Here is a 12,918-nt window from a genome sequence, read left to right as displayed (position 1 = left end):
GTTTCACTGTAAACACCTGGTCCACACACCCCCTACCTTTCCTAAAGCCTCCTTGTTCATCTGCTATCCTATTCTCCGTCTTACTCTTAATTCTTTCAATTATAACTCTACCATACACTTTACCAGGTACACTCAACAGACTTATCCCCCTATAATTTTTGCACTCTCTTTTATCCCCTTTGCCTTTATACAAAGGAACTATGCATGCTCTCTGCCAATCCCTAGGTACCTTACCCTCTTCCATACATTTATTAAATAATTGCACCAACCACTCCAAAACTATATCCCCACCTGCTTTTAACATTTCTATCTTTATCCCATCAATCCCGGCTGCCTTACCCCCTTTCATTTTACCTACTGCCTCACGAACTTCCCCCACACTCACAACTGGCTCTTCCTCACTCCTACAAGATGTTATTCCTCCTTGCCCTATACACGAAATCACAGCTTCCCTATCTTCATCAACATTTAACAATTCCTCAAAATATTCCTTCCATCTTCCCAATACCTCTACCTCTCCATTTAATAACTCTCCTCTCCTATTTTTAACTGACAAATCCATTTGTTCTCTAGGCTTTCTTAACTTGTTAATCTCACTCCAAAACTTTTTCTTATTTTCAACAAAATTTGTTGATAACATCTCACCCACTCTCTCATTTGCTCTCTTTTTACATTGCTTCACCACTCTCTTAACTTCTCTCTTTTTCTCCATATACTCTTCCCTCCTTGCATCACTTCTACTTTGTAAAAACTTCTCATATGCTAACTTTTTCTCCCTTACTACTCTCTTTACATCATCATTCCACCAATCGCTCCTCTTCCCTCCTGCACCCACTTTCCTGTAACCACAAACTTCTGCTGAACACTCTAACACTACATTTTTAAACCTACCCCATACCTCTTCGACCCCATTGCCTATGCTCTCATTAGCCCATCTATCCTCCAATAGCTGTTTATATCTTACCCTAACTGCCTCCTCTTTTAGTTTATAAACCTTCACCTCTCTCTTCCCTGATGCTTCTATTCTCCTTGTATCCCATCTACCTTTTACTCTCAGTATAGCTACAACTAGAAAGTGATCTGATATATCTGTGGCCCCTCTATAAACATGTACATCCTGAAGTCTACTCAACAGTCTTTTATCTACCAATACATAATCCAACAAACTACTGTCATTTCGCCCTACATCATATCGTGTATACTTATTTATCCTCTTTTTCTTAAAATATGTATTACCTATAACTAAACCCCTTTCTATACAAAGTTCAATCAAAGGGCTCCCATTATCATTTACACCTGGCACCCCAAACTTACCTACCACACCCTCTCTAAAAGTTTCTCCTACTTTAGCATTCAAGTCCCCTACCACAATTACTCTCTCACTTGGTTCAAAGGCTCCTATACATTCACTTAACATCTCCCAAAATCTCTCTCTCTCCTCTGCATTCCTCTCTTCTCCAGGTGCATACACGCTTATTATGACCCACTTCTCGCATCCAACCTTTACTTTAATCCACATAATTCTTGAATTTACACATTCATATTCTCTTTTCTCCTTCCATAACTGATCATTTAACATTACTGCTACCCCTTCCTTTGCTCTAACTCTCTCAGATACTCCAGATTTAATCCCATTTATTTCCCCCCACTGAAACTCTCCTACCCCCTTCAGCTTTGTTTCGCTTAGGGCCAGGACATCCAACTTCTTTTCATTCATAACATCAGCAATCATCTGTTTCTTGTCATCCGCACTACATCCACGCACATTTAAGCAACCCAGTTTTATAAAGTTTTTCTTCTTCTCTTTTTTAGTAATTGTATACAGGAGAAGGGGTTACTAGCCCATTGCTCCCGGCATTTTAGTCGCCTCATACGACACGCATGGCTTACGGAGGAAAGATTCTTTTCCACTTCCCCATGGACAATAGAAGAAATAAAAAAGAACAAGAGCTATTTAGAAAAAAGAGAAAAACCTAGATGTATGTATATATATATATGCATGTGCGTGTCTGTGAAGTGTGACCAAAGTGTAAGTAGGAGTAGCAAGATATCCCTGTTATCTTAGCGTGTTTATGAGACAGAAAAAGAAACCAGCAATCCTACCATCATGCAAAACAGTTACAGGTTTTTGTTTCACAGTCATCTGGCAGGACGGTAGTACTTCCCTGGGTGGTTGCTGTCTACCAACCTACTACCTATAATATACCTATATATACCTATATATACCTATATACCTATATATATATATATATATATATATATATATATATATATATATATATATATATATATATATATATATATATATATATATATATATATAATTCCCTTCCAATTCTTATTTATATTTGTGTGAGTATTTTAAAACTCTTATTAAATAATGCAATTAAACAGTTACATGTTGATGAGTATCAAGTATCACGATGTAAATTGCAATATAAACACTACATAGTTTAGTGAGACTTACAAATACACAAAAAAATATTAGAAAGTAATTACTGAATGTTACTTTGAGTTACAATAAACTGTCATGAATCTTAAATGCTCAGAAGGCAAAACAGAATCACACCAATCAAGCGAGAACGTTAAGTTTCCACCAGGCTGACTTAATTCACATATATGCTAGTACATTGTTATCTCTATGGACACTTAGTGTCCACCATAAACATGTACATGTAACAACCAAACAATGTTATTCACTTTAAACATGTACATGTCACAACCGAACAATGGTACTCACCATAAACATGTACATGTCACAACCCAACAATGGTTCTCACCATAAACATGTACATGTCACAACCCAACAATGGTTCTCACCATAAACATGTGCATGTCACAACCGAACAATGGTACTCACCATAAACATGTACCTGTCACAACCCAAACAATGGTACTCACCATAAATATGTACATGTCACAACCCGAACAATGGTACTCACTATAAACATGTACATGTCACAACCAAACAATGGTACTCACAATAAATATGTATATGTCACAACCCGAACAATGGTACTCACCATAAATATGTACATGTCACAAACCCGACAACGGTACTCACCATAAACATGTACCTGTCACAACCCGAACAATGGTACTCAGCATTAACATGTACATGTCACAACCCAACAATGGTACTCACCATAAACATGTGCATGTCACAACCGAACAATGGTACTCACCATAAATATGTACATGTCACAACCCAACAGTGGTACTCACCATAAACATGTACATGTCACAACCAAACAATGGTACTCACCATAAACATATACATGTCACAACCCAACAATGGTACTCACCATAAACATGTACATGTCACAACCCAACAATTGTACTCACCATAAACATGTACATGTCACAACCCAACAATGGTACTCACCATAAACATGTACATGTCACAACCCAACAATGGCACTCACCATAAACATGTACATGTCACAACCCAATATTGTTTGGTGTTCTGGTAGCGGGGAGTAAATGATACGTCTTCGGAGGCTTCTTACTTTATTTTTAAGTCGTGGTGGGTACACAGGCTTGTGTGTTGTGCCCATGGCCCGGGAGGGCCATCCCACGAGAGAGCTACTAGGCCTTAAGTCTTCCTGCCAGGCCGCTGTGAGAGTGAGCGCATGGCAAGGGCAGGCAGGCTGAAGTGGCAACGCCTATAGGTGGCAGCACCAGCATGGCACGAAATATGAACTAAGCTGGCAGACAGCATGGGCTGTCTGTGCAGACAGTACAGGCTGTCTACATACGCTCGGCCACCTACCACATGGTCGACCCGACCATGTCTGGCAGTAAAAAAAACTCGGTCTCTCTCTCGTAGGCACAGGGCACAGAACACAAAATAAAAACATATGTATACGTATGGACATGGAAAAAAAACTTCCTACAGGGAGGGAAGAAAAAAACATGTGGGGTGTGCTAAATATCGTGGTCATAGGCAGTGAGCGTCGAAGTGTATCAATGCATGCCTTCCTGCGTCTGGACAGATACTGCAACGCCTTCCTGCATCTGGACAGATACTGCAACATGGGAGACATCGCTGAGCTGTGACGTAACAGGGTACGGTCTCCTCTGGAACGGTGAAGCAGACATCGTAGGAGTCGCTGCAGGTTTCACTCAACCTGGGGCACAACATGCTGGTGCCCTCGAGTGAGGTGTCGACAAAACTCGGCAACTGGGCAGGACTTTTGGCAAGTGACTCAGGAGGACACTTCTCGACTGGTACTCTCACTGGGCTGTCACTGCCGGCGAGTGTGGAGCGAGTTGTGGAGCGAGTCTTGGCAGAGACGACTGGGCGAAACATCTGGGAGTCATAACATTATACACCAGACTGAAGTGAGAGAGCTAGCAGTCAGAGTGACATCTACTTTGTGCAGGCTGCTCACTGAAGCTTGTGACACGAGGCTGACACAGCGCCTGCCGACAGGGCTAACTGTGGCTTAACGAGTGTCATTCTCTCGGCAGTTGGAGTTATAGCAGAGGTTAGTCTAAGCATCCCCAGACTTGTTTCTCTACATATAACTGCACTCTGAAGGTCTGGAGTCGAAGTGAAACAAATCTCGATGGGAATCGTAGCAGGTACGATTTTGCAGAACATCACGAGCGACGAGCATAAGAGCTTTCTGTACAAGGGGGCTCATACGCTCAGGGCTGTCTGATAACAACTGTCAAATGCACTGGTCACATCGGGTGACTTAGCACAGAGGTGCTACTCAGGTCTGGCTCAGACCTCACTGGACACACGGAAACTTTAAACACATCTGCGGTACATACGGTACACTAACATGTGAGAACACTGACTGAGAGGAATTAATTAACACATGACATATATCTTCTCTCAATCTTCTCGACAATACTGAAATAATTACTAGAAACACTCGATGTGACATCATGTGATGTCGCGAGGTGACGTCAGCAGACATCTCGAGGTGACGTCAGGCAGACATCGTGAGGTAACGTCAGCAGACATCATGATGTCATGAAGTCGGGCAGCATCGTCGGTGACGTTAATGTGATGCGGGCAGCAGACCACAGCATATGGCCTGGGACATCTGGTAACTCACGTAGCTCGTAGGTCCACGTGACATCGCCCACACCCAACATGGCGGCATCGTGATCCACGTGGCGTCGTGATCTACGTGGCATGCTGATCTACGTTGCTTCGAGTGGCCTCGGGCACTTGGATACACGGCTCTGGCAATGAATCAAACGAAAAACAGCAGAAAAACGCAGCAGAGGGAGTGAGTAGTGGTGAGTGTATGGTAATGTGGTGGCGAGGAGCGTGGGTGAGTGTATGGCGAGGGAGCATCTGGCCATTCCTCCTTCTCCCACCCACAAACACAGGGAAACACACTGGACACAGAAATCACCACGAAACTCACCTCTGGCTTGCTGAAACAGCTGTGCTGAGCTGAACAACAACAGCAACATACAAGTGACGCTGAACACATGACTTGAGAAACAGCATGGGACACTGTAGCATGGGGTCACTGGGACGCCACTTACAATTCTCGAAGAAATTCGGTAAATTTCAGCTGGATCCTGCTTGTACCTGTGTCTGGATGCTCAAACGTGCAGACACGACGTCAGGATAACTCGTTGAGAGACGGATTCTTGTTGTGTAGAGGGATGAAGTGAACAACTTCATTCCTTCCTTCCTCTCTCCGGGCAAACACACTGCTGCGACCACCGCTGCTACCATTTATAACCCAGTTTGTTTGGTAGGGCTGAAGCGGGTGGTTAATGATAAACGTCTTCGGAGGCTTCTTACTTTATTGTTAAGTAGTGGTGGGTACACAGGCTTGTGTGTTGTGCCCAAGGCCCGGGCAGGGCCATCCCACGAGAGGAGCTAGGAGTAGGCCTTCTTGACTGTGTGAAGAGTGACGCCAGAGTGAGCGCATGGCAAGGGCAGGCAGGCTGAAGTGGCAACGCCTATAGGTGGCAGCACCAGAAAGGCGCGAAATATGAACTAAGCTGGCAGACAGCATGGGCTGTCTGTGCAGACAGTACAGGCTGTCTACAACAATCCGTACAATGGTACTCACCATAAATATGTACATGTCAAAACCCAACAATGGTACTCACCATAAACATGTGCATGTCACAACCCGAGCAATGGCACTCACCATAAACATGCACATGTCACAACTCGAACAATAGTACTCACCATAAACATGTACATGTCACAACACGACAATGGTATTCACTATAAACATGTACCTGTCACACTCAAACAATGGTACTCACCATAAACATGTACATGTCACAACCCAACAATGGTATTCACTATAAACATGTACCTGTCCCAACCAAACAATGGTACTCACTTGGAAAACTTGCCGGGAAAGAGTGGGATTTTTGATGTGAGAACGAGACCACGGTGAGGGGTCCATGAGGCCACCTTCAGTGGTCCCTGGCAGCTGTACGGCATGTGGACGTACATGGCGCACCTGAAGTACATATATACACACTGCATGTGGACGTACATGGCGCACCTGAAGTACATATATACACACTGCATGTGGACGTACATGGCGCACCTGAAGTACATATATACACACTGCATGTGGACGTACATGGCGCACCTAAAGTACATATATACACACTGCATGTGGACGTACATGGCACACCTAAAGTACATATATACACATTGCATGTGGAAGTACAAGGCGCGCCTGTAGTACATATATACAAACTGCATGTGGACGTACATGGCGCACCTAAAGTACATATATACACACTTCATGTGGACGTACATGGCGCACCTGAAGTACATATATACACACTTCATGTGGACGTACATGGCGCACCTGAAGTACATATATACACACTGCATGTGGACGTACATGGCGCACCTAAAGTACATATATACAAACTGCATGTGGACGTACATGGCGCACCTGAAGTATATATATACACACTGCATGTGGACGTACATGGCGCACCTAGAGTACTACATATATACACCGTGCATGTGGACGTACATGGCGCACCTGAAGTATATATATATACATAAGAACATAAGAACATAAGAAAGGAGGAACACTGCAGCAGACCTGTTGGCCCATACTAGGCAGGTCCTTTACATTTCATCACACTAACAAACATTTGACCAGCTTTATTTTCAATGCCACCCAAGAAATAAGCTCCGATGTGCAAGTCCCACTCAAATCCAACCCCTCCCACTCATGTACTTATCCAACCTAAATTTGAAACTACCCAAAGTCCTAGCCTCAATAACCCAACTAGGTAGACTGTTCCACTCATCAACTACCCTATTTCCAAACCAATACTTTCCTATGTCCTTTCTAAATCTAAACTTATCTAATTTAAATCCATTACTGCGGGTTCTCTCTTGGAGAGATATCCTCAAGACCTTGTTAATATCCCCTTTATTAATACCTATCTTCCACTTATACACTTCGATCAGGTCTCCCCTCATTCTTCGTCTAACAAGTGAATGTAACTTAAGAGTCTTCAATCTTTCTTCATAAGGAAGATTTCTAATCCTATGTATTAATTTAGTCATCCTACGCTAAATGTTTTCTAACGAATTTATGTCCATTCTGTAATATGGAGACCAGAATTGAGCTGCATAATCTAGGTGAGGCCTTACTAACGATGTATAAAGCTGCAGTATGACCTCTGGACCTCTGTTGCTTACACTTCTTGATATAAATCCCAGTAATCTATTTGCCTTATTACGTACGCTTAGGCATTGCTGTCTTGGTTTAAGGTTGCTGCTCACCATAACCCCCAAGTCCTTTTCGCAATCTGTATGGCTAAGTTCTACATTATTTAACTTATAAGTGCTAGGGTTATGGACACTCCCGAGCTTCAGGACCTTGCATTTATCTACATTGAACTGCATCTGCCACTTTTCTGACCAAGAGTAGAGTTTGTAGATGAATGGTTCAGAGAACCGACATGTTGATAAATTAGACACATATGCAACTCTTGGGTATCTTTATTGATGGCCTGATGGATTGGACTGAACACATCGACTCAAGGTTGAGGGACTGATTACCTCATTCTCCTCCTGTTCTTCAAGTTTCTCCTCAATGAACACATATACGCATGTAGGAACGACAACTTAAACAACGCCTGTGTACAACACCGAAATTCCACCAATCATCTTATGAAATTCAGAGACGCCCAATTAGTGATCAAAGAAACTAATTTCCGCACACGCAAGTGCCTTGAATCAGCAATGATCGCTGTTTCGAATACAATTAAACAAAACAACGGCAGCTTCACCATCTCCGAAGTCTTAGCAAGAATCCTCCTGAAAACAGTAAACCCTGCCATCACATAGTCTCTCCTGTTATACTACACAAAGCACAGAGAGTGAACACTGAAACAAGCTGCCTCATTCCAGTTTGTATTTGTCCAACCTATTTTTATGTTACCCAAGTAATAGCTTTTATATCCTTTTACTCATGTACGAATTAATTGCTCTACCATATTGTATTACTTTTGTCACTACCACTACTACTACTACTACTACTACTACTACTACCACTAGTGAACATCGAAATGGTACCTCACTAGTATTCACCTCACTCTGAGCCTTTATATACCCTCTGTGTACATGTATTGTTTGTAATGGCTTGATAAAGCTCCTGGAGAGCGAAACGTTGCCACAATAAATGTCACATTAGTTGCTCTTGTGTCCTTTTACTTTACATATTGTCGGTAATTCTACCAACTTTATTACGTATGGACTGATGAAGCCACTGTGTGGCGAAACGTTTCCTCAATAAAGATACCCAAGAGTTGCATATGTGTCTAATTTATCAACAGTAGAGTTTGTCTAAATCCTCCTGAAGTTCCCTAACATCTACGTTTGAATCAATTATCCTACCTATCTTCGTGTCATCGGCGAATTTGCTCATATCACTAGTAATTCCTTCATCAAGATCATTGATATATATTATAAACAACAATGGGCCCAAGACTGATCCCTGTGGAACGCCACTTGTTACTGATCCCCACTCGGATTTAACCCTATTTATGGACACTCTCTGCTTCCTGTCTGTGAGCCATGATTCGATCCACGAGAGCACCCTTCCCCCAATGCCATGAGCTGCTACTTTCTTCAACAGTCTTTGGTGCGGAACTCTATCAAATGCCTTACTAAAATCTAAGTAAATAATATCAAATTCTTCATCGTGGTCAACAGCCTCAAAAGCTTTACTGAAGAAAGTTAATAAATTAGTTAAACAAGACCGGCCTCTTGTGAATCCATGCTGAGTATCATTAATCAAGCTATGCTTATCAGGATGGCTTCTTATAATTTGAGCAATAATTGACTCTAGTAATTTGCCTACAATTGAGGTCAGGCTTATTGGGCGGTAATTTGACGGTAACGACTTGTCCCCTGTTTTAAAAATAGGAATTACATTAGCCATCTTCCACATATCAGACACTACACCTGTTTGAAGAGATAAATTAAAAATATTAGTTAATGGTTCACAGACTTCCATTTTGCATTCCTTTAGAACCCTTGAGAAAACCTCATCACGACCCGGTGACTTATTTTGCTTCAGTCTGTCTATCTGCTTCACAACCATTTCACTAGTGACTGTGATGTTACATAATTTATCTTCTTCTGGCCCACTATAAAAATTTATTACCGGAATATTATTAGTGTCTTCCTGTGTAAAAACCGAGAGAAAATAATTATTTAAAATCGAGCACATTTCATTCTCTTTGTCAGTAAGATGCCCATAGTTATTTTTAAGGGGACCTATCTTATCTCTGACTTTTGTTCTATATACCTGGAAAAAACTTTTTGGGTTAGTTTTAGAATCCCTAGCAACTTTAATTTCATAGTCCCTTTTAGCTTTTCTTATCCCCTTTTTAATGTCCCTCTTAATGTCAATATACTGATTCATAAGATGACCCTCACCTCTTTTGATACGCCTATAAATTCCATTCTTATGCCTTAGTAGATATTTCAGCCTATTATTCATCCATTTTGGGTCATTTCTATTTGATCTAATTTCTTTATAAGGGATAAACGTTCTTTGAGCAGCATGTGTTGTGTTCAGAAAACTGTCATATTGATAGCTCTCTTCGTTACCCCAGTCAACAGATGATAAGTGTTCTCTAAGCCCATCGTAATCTGCTAAGCGAAAATCTGGGACTGTTACTGAGTTATCCCTACTATCATACTTCCATTCAATTCTAAATGTAATTGATTTGTGGTCGCTAGCACCCAGTTCCTCTGAAACTTCTAAATTATTAACAAGGGATTCATTGTTTGCCAAAACTAAGTCAAGCAGGTTATTACCCCTTGTAGGTTCTGCCACAAACTGCTTCAAAAAACAATCCTGAACTACTTCTAAGAAGTCGTATGATTCTAAATTCCCAGTCAAGAAATTCCAATCAATATGACTAAAGTTAAAGTCTCCTAGAATTACTACATTATCGTGCCTTGTGGCCCTAACAATTTCCTCCCATAGTAGTCTCCCTTGGTCCCTATCTAAATTTGGGGGACGGTATATCACACCTAAAATTAATTTTTCATGCACCTCTGAAAATTCTATCCAAACAGACTCTGTATGTGTTACTTCAGACTTAATACCCGTTTTTATGCAACAGTTCAAGCGATCTCGGACATACAATGCCACCCCACCCCCCTTCCCGATACTTCTATCTACTTGGAACAATTTAAAACCCTGAATGTGACATTCTGCAGGCATGTCCCGACTTTTTGAATTAAACCACGTCTCAGTAATTGCAAATACATCTATGTTACCTGCACTAGCAACTAGTCTCAACTCGTCCATCTTATTCCTAGCACTGCGACTATTTGTGTAATAAATACTTAAAGACCCTCCTCTCTCTTTACCCTTCCTGCTCCTTTCTGTTATTCCACTAAACCTATTACTGTCCTTGTCAATTAGTGCCACTGGCTTTCCAATATCCACCTCATTTGGCCTATTACTAGTTCTCCTAGTACTCATATATCTACCCTGAGACTTCACAGTTTTCCCACAAAAACCCATACCACTAACTATTCCTAGTTTAAAGACCTAACAGCTCCCTCCACTGCATTGGCCAGTGCTCCCACCCCACACCTAGATAAGTGAACCCCATCCCTGGCATACATGTCATTTCTGCCATAGAAGAGGTCCCAGTTGTCAATGAATGTTACCGCATTTTCCTTACAGTATTTTTCCAGCCACCAATTGACACCAATTGCTCTGGACAACCATTCATTTCCAACTCCTCTCCTTGGCAAAATGCCACATATGACAGGTTTCCCACCCTTCCTCCTAATTATCTCTATTGCTGACCTATACCTGCTAATCAGGTCCTCACTCCTACGTCTGCCAACATCGTTGCCTCCAGCACTGAGACAGATAATAGGATTGCTCCCATTACCTCTCATGATGTCATCCAGACGGCTAACAATATCCTTCATCCCAGCCCCAGGAAAACACACTCTCTACCTCCTACTCCTATCCTTCAAGCAGAATGCCCTATCCATGTACCTAATCTGGCTATCCCCAACAACAACAATGTTTTTACCTTCCTTGGCGTCGTCCGTCGTGATGATCTGAGTAGTCGACTCACATTCGCCAGGTAGCATTACACCACTTGTAGAATTCGTCAAGACGTTCTCGATGGTCTTCGTTGGGGTTTCTAGGGATGTCTCACTCACGTCTGCCAATGCTTCTTTGGTACTCGTTGTGGCATTCCCAGTAGAACACTCATATTCGTCAGGTAGCACCGAGAATGGGTTGGAAGTTTCCACGGTAGTCTTCTGGTTTCTCGTTGTTTCTGCCTCTCCAACCGTTTTCTTGATCTTCAGCTTGGTTCCATGTTGCCTGGCCACTGACCAAGCTCCCCTCTTAACCTGGGGACTCACAACAGGAGGATTACTACAAATCCTCTTGTTCTCCTCCGTTAATCACTGCATGTGGACATACATGGCGCACCTGAAGTATATATATACACACTGCATGTGGACGTACATGGCGCACCTGAAGTACATATATACACACTGCATGTAGAATCAAGAAATGTTCGTTCTTCTTTCTTGACTTTAATGTTTCTAAGTCATACGAAAGTTTTCTAGAATTTGCAGAGAAAATCTGTGGGATATTATGTTCATTCTTATATTTATATTATCATTGTTATATTTATTTATATTATTTTATTATTATAAGTAGTAGTAGTATTAGTAGTAGTAGGAGTAGTAGTAGTAGTAAGAACATAAGAAGGAACACTGCAGCAGGCCTACTGGCCCGTGCGAGGCAGGTCCAACTCTCCTACCGGCTTAAGCCAATGCACCCAACCTAGTCAGATCGGGTCACCTTGACTTAAGGGAGGAACACGGCAACCGACCTTGTAGTACAAGCTAATCAGGTCCAACTCACACCCACCTACACCCACTCATGTATTTATCCAACCTATTTTTAAAGCTACACAACGTTCTGGCCTCTATAACTGTACTTGGGAGTTTGTTCCACTCATCCACAACTCTATTACCAAACCAGTACTTTCCTACATCCTTCCTGAATCTGAATTTTTCTAACTTAAAACCATTGCTGCGAGTCCTGTCTAGGCTAGATATTTTCAGCACACTATTTACATCCTCTTTATTTATTCCTGTCTTCCATTTATACACCTCAATCACATCCCCCCTAATTCTACGTCTTTCTAGAGAGTGCAGATTCATGGCCCTCAGTCTATCCTCATAGGGAAGGTTTCTGATACATGGGATCAACTTTGTCATCCTCCTTTGCACATTTCCCAGAGCATTTATATCCATTTATATCCACAAGGGGATTAGGTGTAGAAATGAGAAGTAATAAGAATAAGGAAAGGAATTCTGTCTTGACGATAATGTATTACTGTTCAGTCTAATTCTAGGGCTAAGGTGGGATAGAAAACTGA

General features: G+C 41.8%; 1 protein-coding gene across 1 annotated transcript in view; it reads right to left on the bottom strand.

Moving 5' to 3' along the window:
- Positions 1–12,918, bottom strand: part of LOC128702061 (glutamate receptor ionotropic, delta-2-like) — a 141,761-nt gene that overhangs the window by 77,637 nt on the left and 51,206 nt on the right. The window contains exon 6 of the mRNA XM_070101511.1: positions 6,336–6,458. Coding sequence (XP_069957612.1) covers positions 6,336–6,458 — 123 coding nt within the window. The remainder of the gene's footprint in view (positions 1–6,335; positions 6,459–12,918) is intronic.

This window comes from Cherax quadricarinatus, chromosome 77 (assembly GCF_038502225.1).
Source record: "Cherax quadricarinatus isolate ZL_2023a chromosome 77, ASM3850222v1, whole genome shotgun sequence".
NCBI lineage: Eukaryota > Metazoa > Arthropoda > Malacostraca > Decapoda > Parastacidae > Cherax > Cherax quadricarinatus.
Note: the sequence above shows the minus strand (reverse complement) of the source record. Positions and strands in the feature narration are given on the sequence as shown.